This window comes from Diceros bicornis, unplaced genomic scaffold (assembly GCF_020826845.1).
Source record: "Diceros bicornis minor isolate mBicDic1 unplaced genomic scaffold, mDicBic1.mat.cur scaffold_124_ctg1, whole genome shotgun sequence".
Classification (NCBI taxonomy): domain Eukaryota; kingdom Metazoa; phylum Chordata; class Mammalia; order Perissodactyla; family Rhinocerotidae; genus Diceros; species Diceros bicornis.
The window spans coordinates 723,050-742,615 of record NW_026691044.1 but is presented as its reverse complement, the minus strand read 5'-3'; the positions used below and the strand labels follow the sequence as shown (position 1 = coordinate 742,615).

The 19,566-nt window shown below is 37.6% G+C and overlaps 1 protein-coding gene across 1 annotated transcript in view; it reads right to left on the bottom strand.

Annotated features, from left to right (window-relative positions):
* Positions 1-19,566, bottom strand: part of LOC131402539 (5'-3' exoribonuclease 2-like) — a 141,438-nt gene that overhangs the window by 21,776 nt on the left and 100,096 nt on the right. The window contains exons 4-6 of the mRNA XM_058537234.1: positions 3,361-3,488; positions 3,167-3,278; positions 459-570 (exon numbers count right to left, since the gene is read on the bottom strand). Coding sequence (XP_058393217.1) covers positions 459-570; positions 3,167-3,278; positions 3,361-3,488 — 352 coding nt within the window. The remainder of the gene's footprint in view (positions 1-458; positions 571-3,166; positions 3,279-3,360; positions 3,489-19,566) is intronic.

Here is a 19,566-nt window from a genome sequence, read left to right as displayed (position 1 = left end):
CATCATCCCAGGCCTCCTCATGTAGACCTCTGAGTTCTAAGAGGAAGCAATAGGCAAGCTACCAAGACTGATTTGAGGAAAATCTTTACAGAATGGTAGCTTTCTAATAGCCCCCATTAGAAAAAAAGAAGTAAGAAGCACTTAAAATATTTCTATTTTACAGATATAGAAAAGTTAGCAGAAGAGCTGCACTTGTCCTGAGAGGGACTGACAATCTGCTCTCCCTACCAGAATTCCCTCCTTGTATTCTCAAGTTTCTCTTTTACTACAGAGTTTGGAAACAAATAGTGAAGAATTCCATTAACAACTTTTCCTCAACAGTGACCATAAATTTTCCTTGCATATTCTGGGATCCTAAGTAAATTAAAACCTTATCTATTTGTAAGAAAAAGTTGCCGCCCCTCCCCCTTCTGCATACACCTTATAAAAAGTCCACGTTCAAGATTCATTTTCTTTACCTTTTGCCAGTATTTCTTCCCTGACTCGCTGCTTCTCTACTGCTGCTTCCATTCCTTCCTTTGATGCTCTGAACCTCCTCGAACGCTGCTGGCTCATTTTAGCACGTGGTGCCTGAAAAACATGTATTTCATATTCACATAATATTATTCAAAATATGTGCAACTAAATCTGCACATTATTTTGAATCAGTTGTTTTTATAAAAATAGTACACTAAAATGGAAAAGGTAAGTAATATGTCTAGTAATCCTTTCACGACAGACAGGAGATCCTGAGGACTTAAATTTGGACCAAGAACCTAAAAGCTGAGCTCAGTGAGTGACATATCAAATGGACAAACATCCTATGAAGCCACAGCACTTAACAGTGCAGGCCCCACGACCTAATGCCAATTCCGCTGGGTTATGGTGCTTCAAAGCACCCAAGAAGAAAGCTCACTTGACTCAAAGACTCAGCCAGCAGACAATGACTACAGAACCAGGATCAGGAAGAGCTTCCTTCTGTCCTTGCCTAAGAGGAAGGACGGTCTCCAAATGAGATCCACAATGCCCTATAAAAGCAAAAGAAAACTACTTGATCTGTAGCACCCCAAGGCAATTCCATTTTGTACTTCCCACAATAAGCTTCATAATTACCACTCTGTCTCTACAAGCACAGCAAGAGACAGGGAACAAGGTTTTTACCAAAAGTACTTTTAAATCACTCTAACCAAGTGAAATTTAAATCACTGGATAAACCTGAATGAAGTGAACTGGGCTGTAAGGTTCTGAAGTTACTGAACTGAGTTTTGGGGTTGGAAGGGACTCTAAAGTATCCTGTCTACAAAAAATAAGTTCTTTTATATTCTCTTTTAAACAGTTCCCTTTTCTGTAAAATGAGACCACCTAATCTAATTCTTTCAAGCACCAAGTTCTACGATCTACATTTATATTTTAACAAAAAAACATGTTACAGACATGAGCACGTACACAACGCACACAAATATGTACATATTTTATACTTGATCTAGCAGTAAGGGCATACCACAGTAAAGTTAAAAATTTTCTTTGTTTTGTTGATGTGATGCATCACGTTGATTGATCTGCGGATGTTGAACCATCCCTGCGTTCCTGGTATAAATCCCACTTGATCATGGTGTATGATCTTCTTAATGTATTGTTGTATTTGGTTTGCCAATATTTTGTTGAGGATTTTTGCATCAATGTTCATCAGCGATATTGGCCTGTAATTTTCTTTCTTTGTATTGTCTTTGTCTGGTTTTGGTATCAGGGTGATGTTGGCCTTGTAGAATGATTTAGGAAGTGTTCCATCTTCCTCTATTTTTTGGAATAGTTTGAGAAGGATGGGTATTAAATCTTCTTTGAATGTTTGGTAAAATTCACTGGAGAAGCCATCTGGTCCTGGACTTTTATTTTTGGGGAGGTTTTTGATTACTATTTCAATCTCTTTAATTGTTATTGGTCTATTATGTATGATCTCACTCATATGTGGAATATAAACCAACACATGGACAGAGAAAACTGAACTGTGGTTACCAGGGGCAGTGGGGGTGGGGGGTGGGCACAAGGGGTGAAGGGAGTCATATATATGGTGATGGACAAACAAAAATGTACAACCCAAAATTTCACAATGTTAGAAACCATTAAAACATCAATAAAAAAAAAAAAACCCAAAAAAACCAAAAGTTTCTTCAAGAAACTTAGCTAATGTGAATTGGAATATGCTCCAAATAAGACATATTCCTGTTCCCTTTATTCTTTACTCCACTTTAACTACAACTTAACAAGTTATCAGGTAGCTAAGATTTTTCTTTGAGTAAAGAGAACCTCACAGAAAAGTTAATCTTCTTGGACCCAAAGTTTTCTGGATTTTCAAAATCATTCCATTAGCTACTACAATTGCTAAATCTAAAAGAAAAAGAGAATCTATTTGCATATGGCTAAATAAATTTAGGCTTATGATTTACCTTAATTTTCCTTGAACCCTGGTATATAGTTTGCTAATCAATTATAACCTAAGCTACTTGATATTATTATCATAGGTCAGTAAGTTATTCCCCTCTTAAGGTCCTGTGATGACTAATTACCGCCTATAGGATAAAATCCAAACTCCTGAGTGTGGCAGGTAAGGCCTTCTTCAAGTCATCACTCTACTTCCCTTTCCAATCTAAAACTCCTACAGTTGCCCAAATATGTCAGTGTGATCATAGGCATGGAGAGTGTGTTTACCTGCCACATTTGAGAAGTCCATGAGGTCCTCCCTCCCCATATCTGTCCCATCCATCCCCTTCCACTGCCCGCCAATCTCCAATTATTCTTTATCCTTCAAGAAATGGGACAAAAGTCACCTCCTCTCTATCTTCCAACTGTCTTAGTAGCACTGACACCTTCTTCCCTCAACATGCTGCATGTGTTATCTAGTTCCTATAAAGTCCTAAATAACTAACCTCACTCATTTATCTAAGTCTCTGTCCCTTTACTGGTAAGCCCTTCAAAAGCAAGGGCAGTCACCAACATCCCCAGCATTTCACAGTACTTGGTACAAAACAGGCATAAAAAGTGTTTGAATGCATGACTGAAGGATGAGGCTTGCTTTCTCAAATTTACCACACTCAATATTTTTCTTTATTTAGCTGACTTTCATTCTAGACACTGGGAACACAGCAAAAACAAAAACGGAGGACTCTAAGTTAATTATTTTAGCACTTACCACTCCATCTATTGCCATGCAGAGAAGTCGTCTTGGTCTTACTATATTGAAAAGTCTGTCAACGTATTCAAAAATTGCAACCATCATTTCATCTTCGTTTTTTGGTGCTGGTCTATAATGATAAGCAAACAATGTAATATAATATAGTACTCCTCTGTAACTGGTGATGTCAGTGACAAAAACAGGTTACGTACTTGTCTTCAGGATGAGTACAGGGATGGATGATTCCATTCATATCCAAATACAGATTACCAAACTCCACGCCATTTGGATTAGGTTTACTGGCATCAACAGGAATCTTTACACCATTGCATTCTTTTGGCTATGAGGAAATGAGAATTAATAGCAGTTTGATTGTTCAAGTCTGAAAGTGATATAACGTAGGCTCAGTAAGTACCTGTGTTTCATTTCTGAATTGGAAATAAAACACTTTAAGCAATCTTTAAATTATAAGTTATCTTATTCCTTAAAGCAAACTGAAGTAGATATTTCATTTGTAGAAAGTAGACAGTTTCCAACACAAGTTAATCTTCTCTATGTGAGGGATAGTTATCAAATTTCCAAATCATTCAGTTGTCCAAGCGAGAGACCAGGGGAGTCACCTTAGAATTCTTTTCCCTTACCACCCATTCCAATAAGTCCTGTCAATTTAACATGAAAAACGCTAACAACATCAGGGCATCATCTCTCACCTACAAGACTGGAACGGTCTTCGTATGGACTGCCCACCTCTAGACTCTCCTGTCTCCAGCCTACCCTCTATGCTGCCAGAGTTTTTTTTTCTAAAATACAAATGTGGCTGCATCTTAATCTTGCCTGATTCTCCCAGTGATTCCCATAGCGGGTGTAAACCAATGAGCCTGGACCCACCCTAGTCTCCTGTCCCACCACGATATTGTTCAGGTCCACCCCATCTCGTCTAAGTTCCTGGAAAACGCTCTCATCTCTCAATGTCTTTGCACACTGCTTCCTCTCTCTCAACACCCACTTCCTGAAATCTTAGTAATTTTCCAGGGTCAGACTCAGATCAAATGTTGTTCATTTTATAACACTTTGTTACACATCTCCTAAGAAATTAACTGCCCTTCCTTCTGCATTTCCACACAGTTTTGCTTATTCACTTGTAGCACTTCCATGGTTTTATAATTAATTTGTCATTCTAACCCAGCTACACTATGCATTCTTCAAAAGGTAAGGACTGTGCCTTACTCACTCCTGGAGGCACTCAATTATACTTTTGTGATAAACATTACCTTTGTCTTTTTCTCCCAGAGCTTCAGCAGATGATAAGAATATGAGATAGGTTTTTACTGTTACTAATAGTAAAAGTCACTTAAAAAATAATAGTTCCCCAACACATGCAAAGCATCATTTGTAACAGCAAAAAACTGTGAACAATTTAAAAGCCCACTATGTACATGCTACATCATGGATGAACCTCAAAAACATTCTAAGTGAAAGCCAGTCATGAAAGACCACAAAAGATTCCATTTATATGATCCAGAATAGACAAACCTATAGAGACAGAAATAGATTAGCTTTAATCTGAGGGTAGAGGAAGCAGAAGGGAGATAGGAAGTAACCACAAGTGAGTACAACATTTCTTTTGGGCGTGATGTAAATGTCCTAAAATTAGATAATAGTGATTGTTGTACAACTCTGTATATATACTAAAAACCACTGAATTGTACGCTTTAAATGGGTGAACTTTACGGTATATAAATTATATCTCAATAAAGCTATTAAAAATAGATAAATAAACGGTCAACTTAATTAGGAAAAAAAAGAGCCCAAAGAATGGATTAATAAACTGTGATATGTCCATATAGTAGAATATCAAATAGAAGTGAGATTCAAAGAACTAGAGCTGGATGGTCACAAATATATTGCTAAGACAAAAAAGCAAGCTGCAGAAGAATACATACAGTATACCACTTATCCAAAGTCATCACACAGACAAAACAACAGTAGGTATTGTTCAGGGATGAATACATATGCAATGAAAGCAAAATTAGAAAAGCAAAGGAATGATAAACACCAATTTCAGGACAGTGGTTATCTTTGAGAGAGAGGGAAAGCAATGAGATTGAGCTTCAGTTTGGATTTATAATTGGGAGAAAAGGATATCAAAAGAGATTTAAGGGCAGAATAGGGAAGAAGCTATCAGACAGTGTTCCATACCTCCGTGCTATGAATCAGGAAAGAGGGGTTCAATCAGAAGCAGTGAATGGGATAACTGGTAAGGAAAGCAGGAGGTCAATTTTTAGGGGGTCTATTGAAAAAGATAACCTGATGACCCCCAAACATAACAAAACAAATTCTATGAAGGCAGGAGGCTCTCTGCCTATCCAACTAACCTCTACACTCCAAAGTCCACATTTTCCTCTCTCCTGCACCAAATAGACACCACACTCAGGAGAATCCAGACCCACTTTCTTTATGCTCCCCAGGAAGCCAGATAGTTAGTATTTTAGACTTGTTGGCCATATGATCTTAGTTGCAACAACTCATATCTGCCTTTGTAGAGTGAAAGCAACCATAAAGATACAGACATGAATGGGTATGGCTGTGTTTCAGTAAAACTTTATTTACAAAAACTGTACACTGGCTTGCTAACCTCGGCCTTAGTGCCTAGCACATCACTAGGCATATTGCAGCTCTTCAACGGATGTTGCGTATAGCTACATGAGAATTTCTACTTCCACTACCTAGAAAGTATAGCACGGGGAAGGGTGCATGGGGAGGTCCTAACTTTGAGAAAAGAGCTCCAGGCATTCCCAATAAGAAAACTGAACATACTTTCCTCTCAGGAGTTACTGTAGATATAGTCAACACATTAATTACGTAAACTTAGAGTTTCTTTCTTCAAGAGAAGATTTTGATGCTCACCAAAGGAACTCACTCCTCAAGAGCCTTGCCAAACACAAGCCAACGTGTCTCCTGCTGCATTAAAGAGATCCTCAGTCAAAGGGCAGCTAAAAGGAGAGCGACTCTGAACCCTAAAAACAATTCATTTCAAAGAACTTTTCAATATCTCTTGGATTTACCAGATGATAAACTGAGCACACACTGCAGCCTTCCCTTTTTACTCCAAGACCACATGAAAGACTAAAAACAAACAAATAATCACAACTGCATAACCGTACTGGAATACCAGAAGAACCCTCTGCGGCTGAGAAACCATGAGGGATGCCTGAAATGTGGAAAACTAGATCTGACAAGATGGAGCACACAGCCTAAAACAGGCAGAGAGGAGTTCGGCAGCCGAGAAGTGGGAGAACACAAGAAGGCTCCAGGCCCAGAGAGGGGGCTCAAGGGATAGTCTCTGGATGATCCGTCACCACCAGCAGCAGGAAGAGAAAGGTGGGTCAACCCCTGCACTCTCCTCTCACCCCCTCAGGTCCCACGTGCAGCAGGCAACTGGAGACAGGATTCCCAGAAAACCCGGGCGCTTGAGTAGGAAAAGCAGTGCAGTACTCTGGCTCTCTAGCGGTTCCCCAGAGGAACAGGGAGCACATCTGCCCAGAGGGCTGGCCGTCCAGCAGTTCCGCCAAGCAGGAATCCCACTTCTCCTCCACTTCACGGAAAAAGAAAGGGATCTATTTATCCCTAATAGGCAGTTGGGAAATTATCCTATTTGTACACAAAGATGCCGAGGAATCAAGATAAAGAAGATATTTTAAGGGCCGGCCCCATGGCTCAGTGGTTAAGTGCGCGCGCTCCACTACCGGCGGCCCGGGTTCGGATCCCGGGCGAGCACCGACGCACCGCTTCTCCGGCCATGCTGAGGCCACGTCCCACATACAGCAACTAGAAGGATGTGCAACTATGACATACAACTATCTACTGGGGCTTTGGGGGGGAAAAAAAAGGAGGATTGGCAATAGATGTTAGCTCAGAGCCGGTCTTCCTCAGCAAAAAGAGGAGGATTAGCACGGATGTTAGCTCAGCGCTGATCTTCCTCACAAAAAAATAAATAAATAAAACTGTTTAAAAACAAAAAAGAAGATATTTAAAGAATTAAAGATGGTACAAACATGCAAATAGTGAGTCTGTATAAAAATACACTCCACAGGTTTTGAAATAAACCCCCAAAATGAGTTTCCCACCACCTTCCTCTTCCAATCTTATAATAAGGCTTCCGGCTCCTCAAACGTAAAGCTGAAGCCACTCCTGTCAGTGACAGCTAAGCGTATGCATTTTTGTGTGAGCCTGCACAGTATTTAACAGCAGCATTAGAAAACCATGAATCACGCCTGAGGTTCCACTGTAACACTGAGTTCTCACTACTGGAAGTCAGATGCCAAACTACAGCATTTGGTTTTAGATTTCCCTTAAAGCAGCTTGGAACTCAAGAACTGCAAAACATGGGTGATATTTTGGGGAGAAATGGTCAAAAGGCTAAGGAAAATTTCAAATTGCAGTATTTTGGTTAAAAATTCAGGTCATAAATTACGATACACTTGCCAAATAGAAAATTTTAACATCTTTAGTGATTAGTATTTTTTCAAATAGTATGTATCTTAGGTCCTCATTTTTATACCGTGTTAGTCAACAAGGACTATTAATTATCACTCACATTTACAAAGCACTTAAAATGTGATAGGCACTGTTCTAAGGGATTCTACTCATGGATTATTCCCCTCTCTCCTCACAAGAACCCTGTGAGGTACAGAGTAGCTCACTTATAAATGAGAACACAAATGCTTAGAGGGGTTAAGTGGCTTCTCCAAAGTCACACTACTGCCAAGGGACCCAGCAGTTTGAATCAGAGCTGGGATCTTAACCAGTATGTTAGACTGACTGATTATAATTTCACTAGATTCAACATGAATTTATTGAACATTTATAATGTGCATCAAGGACTACAGCCAGTGCTACAGAGGACACAAAACATGTAAAACGTGTGAAATTGATCCTCGCTCTCTAAGACACAAGATAACACTGGAGAGATCAACTTCCAGCATGACAGCGTGAGTAGCTCTGCTCACCTGCTTCTCGGGGAAACTAGTGAATTTTTTTTTTAAATAACACCATTTAAAGCCCTTGGAAACCGTCCTAGGGCAAGACAGCAATCTAGTCACAAAAACCTAAGAAAATTCAGCATTGACAATACAACAGAGCATGGAAAAGTTTCAACCTAAAGACACTCTCAAGAACAGTGCAAGTTGTGGTGAAAAGCAAGTGGGAAAAGAATCCTGGATCTAATGAAGATACAGCCCAGACTATAGGCCAGCTAGTTTGTAGGAGAGAACCAGGGAATAAGACAGCTGGGAGAGCCCTCTTGGGGTTCGTACAAGTACCAAACATTAACCTCAGAAACTAATCCCCACAATTTGACTGGATTAGTCTGTAGAGGAATTTATGCCCCAGGGCACTGCTGAAAACAACACAGCAATGGGCCACAATTAGTGGAGGTTAACTGCTGGGAGTAATGAGGGCAAGAGTGGGAGAGAGTCCTACCTGTACCTGTCATCCTAGGGTGGCTCTGGGCATGCCCCAAACTGCACCACCCAGAGAAGCAATATCAGAGATCTAACACAGTGAGGAAGAAATATATCTCACTAAAATAATCCAGCTGGTATATAAACAAATAACAGTACCAAGCCCTGAAAGAGTCTGGGGGTGGGGGGCCAATACCCAGAGTTGCTACAACATGTTATCTAAAATGTCCTATTTATAGCAAAAAACTACCAGGCATGTAGAAAAACAGAAAAGTATGACCCACACACTGGGTAAAAGGCAGGCAACAGAAACTGCCTGTGAGAGCATCCAGATGTTAGATTTAACAGAACAGAGTTTAAAGTAGCTATTATAAGTATGTTGATAGAACTAAAGAGATGTACGTTAAAGAAGTTATGATGACAATTTATATCAAATAGAGAATATCAACAAAGATAAAAATTACAAAAAAGAAACAAGTGGAAATTCTGGAGTTGAAAACTACAGTAACTGAAATAAAAAATTCAACTAGAGGGGCTTGACAGTACATTTGAATTGGCGAAAGAATTAGCAAACTTAGATACATTAATAGAATTTATGCAAGCTGAAGAGCAGAGAGAAATAAGAATGAAGAAAAATAAACAGAGCCTGATAGAAATACGGGACCAATTAAATGCACGAACATACACAGAACTGGAGTACTGAAAAGAGAGGAGAGAAAGGAGCAGAAAAAATATTCAAGGAAATAATAACCCCAAACTTCCCAAATTTATTAAAAAACAATAACTTATACATGCAGGAAGCTCTAAGAACTCCAAGTAAGATAAACACAAAGAGACCCACAAACAGACACATCAGAGTAAAAAATGCTGGAGGTAAAAGACAAGGAGAAAAATGTTTAAAAGAATCAAGAGGAAAAATGATGAGTCACTTACAAGGAAACCCAATAAGACTGACAGCTGGCTTCCAGCAGAAACAGGGGAGGCCAGAAGGCAGTGGGATAGCACATAGAAAGTGCTGAAGGAAAAAACGTTAACTAAGAATTCTATATTCAGGAAAGGTACTGTTCAAAAATGAAGAAAAAATAAAGACTTTCCCAGATAAACAAAAATTGAGAGAATTCATTGCTAGTAGACCTGATTTACAAGAAATACTAAAGAAAGTTCTTCAGGCTGAAAACAAGTGACCCCAGGAAAGGTAATTATACATATTGTTTATCCTTTCTATTCTTAACTGATTTAAAAACCAATTGTATAAAATAATATCACACAATGTATCATGGCTTAAAATGCACAATTTAATGTAAGTGTAATGTATTTCCTATAACAGCCCAAAAGGAGGTGGATGGAAGCAAAGTTGCAATGAGCTAAGGAAATGACTGCAGATGGTAAAATGATAATTATAACAATGCAATGTTGAGTTTGTAACATTAACAGATATAATACATATAACAACAATACCAAAAAAAAAGGGAAAATGGGAATCAAGCTGCATAGCAGTAAAGGTTCTGCATATTACCCAAATTCAGCTAGTACAAATCTAAAGCTGATGAGACGTGTATAGTAAACCCCAGAGCAATGACTTAAAAAAATTCAAAAAAAAAAACTAAAAAAAAGATCACTAATGAAATTAAAATGCTACATTAGAAAATACATATAGAAAACAAAAACTAAAATGGCAGATGTAAATCCAACTCTATCAGTAACATTAAACGTGAATAGATTGAACAATCAAAAGGGAAAGATTGTTAGATGGGATTTAAAAAAACACGATCCAACTATATGTTGTCTACAGGAGACACACGAGAGTCACAGAGACAAAAACACTGAAAGTAAATGGATGGGGAAGAATATCATGCAAACAGCAACCACAAGAAATCTGGAGTGGCTGCACTAACATCAGACAACACAGACTTTAAAACAAGAATACTAGAGACAGTGACATTTTATAATGATGAAATAGTCAACATTTCAAGACAACAATTAAAAACATACATGCATCTATTAATGGAGCATTGAAATACATGAAACTTTTAACAGAAATGAAAACAGACAATTCAACAATAGTTGGAGACTTCAATACCCTCATACACAGCTGGTGGGAATGCAAACTGGTGCAGCCTCTATGGAAAACGGTATGGAGATTCCTCAAAGAATTAAAAATAGAGATGCCCTATGATCCAGCTATCCCACTACTGGGAATCTATCCAACGAACCTGAACTCAACAATCCCAAGGGCCTTATGCACCCCTATGTTCATTGCAGCATTATTCACCATAGCCAAGCAGTGGAAGCAACCTAAGTGTCCCTCGACTGATGACTGGATCAAGAAAATGTGGTATATATATACAATGGAATACTACTCAGCCATAAAAAAAGACAAAATCGTCCCATTTGCAACAACATGGATGGGCCTGGAGGGTATTATGTTAAATGAAGGAAGCCAGAAAGAGAAAGACAAACACTGTATGATCTCACTCATATGTGGAATATAAACCAACACATGGACAGAGAAAACTGTATGTGGTTACCAGGGGCAATGGGGGTGGGGGGTGGGGGGTGGGCACAAGGGGTGAAGGGAGACATATATATGGTGATGGACAAACAAACATGTACAACCCAAAATTTCACAATGTTAAAAACTATTAAAACATCAATAAAAAAAAAAGACAAAACTGAAGGGAAAAAAAAAAAAGACAGGACAAGATTACCAACCTTACAGAATCAAAAAGGATTATAAACAAATACTATGAATAATAGTACACAAATTAGATAACTTAGAGGAAATACACAAATTACTAGAAAAACACAAACTACAAAAATGACTCAAGATAATCTGAATAAACCTATAATAAGTGAAGAGATTGAATCAGTAATCCACAAACTATGCACAAAGAAAAGCCCAGGCCTAAATGGTTTCACCGCTGAAATCTACCAAACACTCAAGGAAGAATTAACAGCAATTCTTACAAAAAAAAAAAAAAAAAAAAAGAAGAGGAAGAAACACTTTCCACCACATTTTATGGGGGTAATATTACCCCTATACCAAAATCAGACAAAGATGTCACAAGAAAGCAAAACTACAGGGGCCAGCCTGGTGGCGTAGAGATTAAGTTTGCACGCTCCACTGTGGCGGCCCAGGGTTCACAGGTTTGGATCCCGGGTATGGACTGATGGACCGCTTGTCAAGCCATGCTATGGCGGTGTCCCATATAAAAAAAATAAATAGAGGAAGACGGGCACGGATGTTACCCCAGGGCCAATCTTCCTCCGCAAGAAGAGGAAGATTGGCAACGGATGTTAGCTCAGGGCTAATCTTCCTCACCAAAAAAAAAAAAAAAAGAAAACAAAACTACAGACTAATATCTCTTACGAACATGGATGTAAAAGTCCTCAACAAAATACTAGCTAACTGAATCTAGCAATATATAAAAAGAATTATACACCATGACCAAGTGGGATTTATCCTAGGGATGCAAAGTTGGTTTAACATCCAAAAATAATTAATGTAATACATCATACAAATAGAATGAAAAACAAAAAATCACAAGACCATCTCAGCAGATGTAGGAAAAAGCATTTGACAAAATTCAACACGCTTTCACGATTTAAAAAAAAACTCAAACTAGGAACAGAAGGGAAGTTCCTCAATATAAAGGGCATCTACAAAAAATCTCCAGTTAACATCATACTTAATGGTGACATACTGGATGGTTTCCCTTTAAGATTAGGAACAAGACAATGATTTCCACTCTTGCCATTTCTATTCTAAATTGTAGTGGAGGTTCTAACCAGGGCAATTAGGCAAGAAAAAGAAATAAAAGGCATCTATATCGGAAAGGAGGAGGTAAAACTATCTCTATTCGCATGAAGTGATCCTGTATATAGAAAACCCTAAGGAGTCTACCAAAAAACTATTAGAAGTAATAAATGAGTTCAGCAAGGTTGCAGGATACAAGATCAATATACAAAACCCAATTGAATTTCTATACATTTGCATTGAAAAGCCCAAAAGTAAAATTAAGAAAACAATTCCATTCACAATAGTATCCAAAACCAGGAATAAATTAACCAAAGAAATGCAAAACTCATACCCTGAAGTTGATTCTAAATTCATACGGAATTCTAAGGCAACAAGCTACAGCTAACAAAACAATTCTGAAAAAGAAGAATAAATAGTGTAAGACTCATACTTCCCAATTGCAAAAGTTACTACAAAGCAACAGTTGTCAAGACAGTGTGGTACTGGTACAAGGACAAACATACAGATCAATGGAACAGAACTGAAAGACCAGAAATAAACCTATACACCTGTGGTCAACTGATTTTTCACAAGGGTGCCAATGGTGCTGTGACAATTGAATAGCTATATGCAAAAGAATGAAGTTAGACCCTAACCTTATCCCATAAGCAAAAGTTTACTCAAAATGGATCATACACTTCAATTGAAGAGCTAAAACTATAAAACACTTAGAAGAACACACAGGCATCAATCTTCATGACCTTGTATTTGGCAATGGACTCTTAGATCTGACACCAAAAGCAGAAACAACTAAATAAATGAATAAATAAGTTAAACGTCATCATCAAAATTAAGAACTTTTATGCTTCAAAAGACACTATCAAGAAAGTGGAAAGACAATCTAGAATGGGAAAAAATATCTGCAAATCATATATGTAATGAGGAACTTGTATTCGGAACATATATTAAAAAGCTCTTGGGGCCAGCCCGGTGGTGTAGCAGTTAAGTTCGCGCGCTCCACTTTGGCGGCCCAGGGTTCATGGGTTCTGATCCCAGGCACAGACCAACGTACTGCCTATCAAGTCATGCTGTGGCTGCGTCCATATAAAGTAGAGGAAGACGGGCACGGATGTGAGCCCAGGTCCAATCTTCCTCAGCAAGAAGAGAAGGATTGGCAACAGAAGTTAGCTCAGGGCTGATCTTCCCCACCTCCTCCCCCCAAAAAACTTCTTACAATTCAGTAATAAAAAGACAACCCAATATAAAATAGGCAAAGAATCTGAACAGATATTTCTCCAAAGAAGATATACAAATGGCCAATAAGCACATGAAAAGATGCTCAGTATCATTAGTCATAAGGGAAACGCAAATCAAAACCACAATAAGATACCACTTCATACCCACTAGAATGGCTAAAATTAAAAAAGTTAGATAACAAGTGTTAGTGAGAATGTGGAGAAACTGGAACCCTCAAACACTGCCACAGGAATGTAAAATGTTGCAGCCACTTTGGAAAATAGTCTGGCAGTTTCTCAAATAATTAAACATAGAGCTACCATGTAACCCAGCAATTCTACTCCTAGGTATATATCCAACAAATGGAAACATGTCCACACAGAAACTTGTACATGAATGTAACAGCATCACTCATAATAGTCAAAAGGTGGAAACAACCCAAATGTCCAAAGACACACAAACAGATAAACAAAATGTGGTATATCCACACAATGAAACATTATTTGGTCATAAAAAAGAATGAGATACTGACATATGCTACAACATAAATGTACCTTGAAAATATAATGCTAAGTGAAAGAAGCCAGCCAAAAAAAAACCCATATACTATATGATTCTATTCCTAGGAAAGTCAGAATAGGGAAATCTATAGAGACAAAAAAGTAGCTTAGTGGTTGCTTAGGGATGGGGTAAACAGGGTCAGGGGATAAAGGGATGGTAGCTGAAGGGTTCAGGCTTCTTTTTGAGGTGATGAAAATATTCTAAAATTTACTGTGGTGATGGTTACACACATCTGTGAATATATTTTAAAAAACCACTGAATTATAAACTTTAAATGGGTGAATTGTATGGTATGTGAATCATATCTCAATAAAGCTGCCTAAAAAATGTAGTAGCCAGCTCCAAAAAAAAACATCATAGTGAAGAAAGCAGAATGTAGGGTCAGAGAGCAACATCGCTTTTGTTCATCATTAATCCTTCCTGCCCTTAAAGCCATGCCTGCATGTTTGCAAAAAAAAAAAAAAAAAAAAAAAAAAGGACTAAATGAAGTAGACGAGTGACAGGAAAAAAGCAGGGTAGGAAACCTGGATTTCACCACATGAAAAGAGCACAATTCTACACTATGCAATGTCACCAAAAATTAGACATAAAAATATCCTCACTTATACCTGGACATACAAACTACTAAAAACTCACTTACCAAATAAATTTCTGAAACATCAAATGAGTCTGTGTAAGGCTTTGTTTGAAGAACTTAACTTGTATTAATTGATTTAATCCACACAACCACCCTATGTGGTACATATATAGCTGATCTTCATTATTTACAAGTTCCATATTTGTGAATTCACCTACTCACTAAAAGTTTTTTGGAATCCCAAATCAGTATTTGCAGCATTCTCATGGTCATTCGCAAACATGAGCAGAGCAGTGAAAAATTTCAGTCTATCAACACACACGTTCCAGTTGAGGTCAAACAAGGTGACACTCTGCCTTACTTCAGCTCTCATACAGAAATGACCAGAGGATAGAGATGGTAGGGAGCAGTGTGGTGTAATGCAAGAAGCTCCAGTTCTTTCGAGTTTAGGAGAGTTTAAGTCATTTTCCCAAGATCAGAAAGCTAACGAATGGAGGACTGTATGAGCCAAGGACACAAAGTGAAGAAATTGATGGTTGAATGAATTAATAGTTAAAAGGCTAAAAAAAGAGATAAAACGAGATCATAAAAAATACTTACACCAAAAGAAGAAAAAATGGAGAAGGGAAACAAAAAACAGATGAGACAGAAAACAAACAGTAAGATGATAGATTTAAATCTAACCATATCAATAATCACATTCAACGTAAATGTTCTAAATGCCCCAATTACAAGGCAGAGATTGTGAAAACAGTGTGGCAGTTCCTCAAAAAGATAAACACGGAATTACCATATGATGTTGCAATTCCACTCATAGGTATATACCCAAAGAAATGAAAGCAGGAATCACTCACAGGTATACACCCAAAGCACTGATGTGGCATACAGATACTTGTCCACCAATGATCATAGCAGCATTATTCACAACAGTCAAAAGGTAAAAATAACCCAAGTGTCCAAACAAAATGTGATAAACACATACAATGGGATATTATTCAACCTTAAAGAGGAATGAAACTCTGATATATGCTAAACATGGATGAAACTAGAAAACATGCTAAGTGAAATAAGCCAGACACAAAATGCCAAATACTATATGACTCCACTCATCTTAGGTACCTAGAATAGGCAAATTCATAAGACAGAAGGTAGGGGAGAAGGGAGAACGGGGAATTATTGTGTAATGGGTATAGAGTTTCTGTTTAGGATGATGAAAAAGTTACAGAAATGAAGAGTCACAATGGTTTCACAATATTGTAAATGTACTTAATGTCACTGAATTCTAAACCTTATAATGGTTAAAATGGCAATTTTTATGTTACATATATTTTGCCACAATAAAAAAAAAAAGGGCAGAGATCATCAAACTATAAAAAAGCAAGACCCAAGTGTATGTTGCCTACAAAAACAAACACTTTAAATATAAAGACACAAACAGGCTAAAAGTAAAAGGATGGAAATAGACCATGCTAGCACTAGTCAAAAGATCTGGCTACATTAATATTGAACAAAGTAGACTTCAGAGCAAAGAATATTACCAGGGATAAAGAGGGCCACTTTATAACGATAAAGGAGTACATTCATCAAGAAGACATAACAATCCTAAGCATTTATGTACCTAATAAAAGAGCTTCAAAATGCAAGGAGCAAAAAACAATGGAACTAAAAGAAGAAACAAACAAATCCAAAAAATTATAATAGGAGATTTCCACACCCCTACCAATAATTGACAGAACAAGGAGACAGAAAATCAGTAAATGTTGTTCAAGTCTTTCATATCCTATCAACAAACGTGATAACATTTATAGAACACTCCACCCAATAACAGCAGCACATATATCTTTTTAAAGTCAAAATGAAACATTTACCAAGACCATATCCTGGGACATACAACAAATCAGATAAGCTTTTAAAAGATTCAAATTATGCAAAGCATGTTCTCTGACAGGGGAACTAAATTAGAAATCAATAACAGAAAAAAAGTCTGGAAAATCCCCCAAATATTTGAAAATTAAATAATACTCTTCTAAATAAGCAATGGGCCAAAGAAGAAGTCAAAGAGGATATCAGGAAATATTTGTTACTGAATGAAAATGAAAACACAACATGTCATTATTTGTGGCATAGAGTTGAAACAGTATCTAGAAGGCTGTTTATGGCACTCAACACCTTTATTAGAGAAAATGCAATGTACCAAAGCAATGACCTAAGTTCCCACCTTAAGAAATAAGGACAAGAAACACAAGCTAAACACAAAGTGAGCATAAGAAACAAATAAGAGCAGAAGTTGATGAAAAAGAAAACAGAGAAACAACAGAGAAAAATCAATGAAACCAAAAGCTAGTTCTCTGAGATCAGTCTAACCAGACTATTAATGGAACAAAAGAGAAAAGACAAAATTAGTATCAGAAATAAGAGAGGTGACATCACCACATTTTCTATCAATAGTAAAAGGATAATAAGGAATACTATGAACAACTTTTGTCAACACATTTGACTACTCAGATGAAATGGACAAAACCTGTGAAAGTTAAAAATTACAACAGCTCATTCAAAAAGAAATAGATAATCTGAATAGCTCTATATCTACTAAAGAAATTGAATTTGTAGACAAAAACCTTCCCCCAAAACTTCAGGCCCAGAAAGCTTCACTGGTGAATTCTACCAAATATTTAAGCAAGAAATAACACCAATTCTAGACACACCCTTCCAGAAAACTGGGGAGGGTATATACCGCGCAGCTCAATCTGAGGCCAAGGTTACTCAAAAACTAAAACTAGACAAAGACATTTCAAGAATACTACAGACAAATATCCTTTTTGAACATAAATGTAAAAATGTAAATGAAGAAATCTTTAGCAAATTGAATCCAACAGTATATAAAAATAATATACCATGACCAAGTGGGATTTACCCAAGGAATGCAAGGCGAGTTTAACATTTCAAAATCAATGTAATTCATCATATTAAAAAACTTAAAACAGAAACCATGGGATGAATTAAAACTATAAAACATCTCTAAGAAAACACAAGAGAGAATCGTAGTGACCTTGGCTTTGGCAAAGATCGTTAAATACAATACAAAGAGCGGAAATATAAAAAAATATATATAAAACAGACTTCATTAAAATTAAAAACTTCTGTTCTGTGCACTGGTAAGAAGTAAAAAGGTAAGCCAGAGTAGGAGAAAATACCTGCAAAAGATATATCAACACGTAAGAAACTCTACAATTCAATAAGACAAACTACCCAACTTAAAAATGAGCAAAAGATCTGAATAGACACCTTGCTCGAGAAGATATACAGCACGCAAATGAGCACCTGAAAAGATGGTCAACATCATCTGTCATCAGGCAAATGAAAATTAAAACGACAACGAGATAACACTAGACTAGAACGGCTAAAACTCAAAAAGACTAACCAGACTAAGTGCTGGAGAGGGAGTGGAGCAACTACAGCCTGCACACATGCTGGCGGCAATGTAAAATCGTACAACCACTTTGGAAAACAGCTTGGCAAGTTTTTAACTAATCACACACCTACCACACAATTCAACCATTTCACTCCTGAGTATTTTCTCTAAAGAAATGAAAGCACATGTCCACACAAAGACTTGTACACCAATGTTCACAGAAGTGTTTTGTTTAATAGCCCAAAACTGGAAACAATCCAAATGTTCCTCAATCAGGTGAAGGAACAAACAAAATGTGATACATGCACAACACAGACTACTACTCAAAAATAACAAGAAATGAACTATTGATATATGTAAGAACATGGGCGAATTTCAAAATAATTATTCTGAATGAAAGTAACTGAGCCAGGTAAAACAAAGAGTACATATTATATAATTTCATGTATATAAAATTGTAGAAAATGAAAACTTATCTACAGAGTCAGAAATCAGTGGTTGACTAACGACAGGCAGGCAGCACACAGTTGTAGGGAGGAATAACAAAGGGCCAGAAGGAATGTTTTAGAGGTGACGCTCATTATCTTGATTATGGTGACGGTTTCATGGATGTACACATATCTCAAAATGTATTAAACTGTACACTTTAAATATGTGCAGTTTGTTGTAGGTCAATAATACCTCAATAAAGCTGCGAGAGGAGGGGGAGAACAGAGAGACGAAAGAAAAATAAATCAGCCTAGGAGGACCAGGATCCAGAGTTCAGAGAGGGCAGTGAAAAAGGAGGTCAAGAAACAATCAAGGAGCATTCCCTAGAACTGAATAACACAAGTCCTCAGCCTCAGAGTCAGCCAAGCACCGATCAAAATAAACTGAAATTTTAAAAGAATCTATACCTAAGTACACAATCATGAACACTTACACTACCGAGGATAAAGATCTTGAAAACATTCAGAAAGAAAAATAGATCAACTACAAAAGAACGAAAGCAGAACATAGAAATTAAGCGCATGGCCTTCCTGATTTTGACAATGGCTCTGCCATGTATTAGCCAAGTGACCCTGAGTACGTTACTTAACCCCTCTGTGCTTCAGTTTTCTCATCTGTAATAGTAATAATAGTAAGGAGTAGTAGTCATGTGGTTGTTATGACAATTTAATAAATTAATCTATAAAGTGCCTAGAACAGTGCCTGGTATGTGTTAAATACTACATAAGTATCAGTTAAATAAATAAATCACATTAACATTCAACTTCTCATCACAGGGCCGGCCCGGTGGTGCAACCAGTTAAGTGCTAGCACTCCGCTGCGGCGGCCCGGGGTTCGCCGGTTTGGACCCCGGGCGGGCACCGACGCACCGCTTGGCAAGCCATGCTGTGGCAGTGTCCCATATAAAGTGGAGGAAGATGGGCAACGATGTTAGCCCAAGGC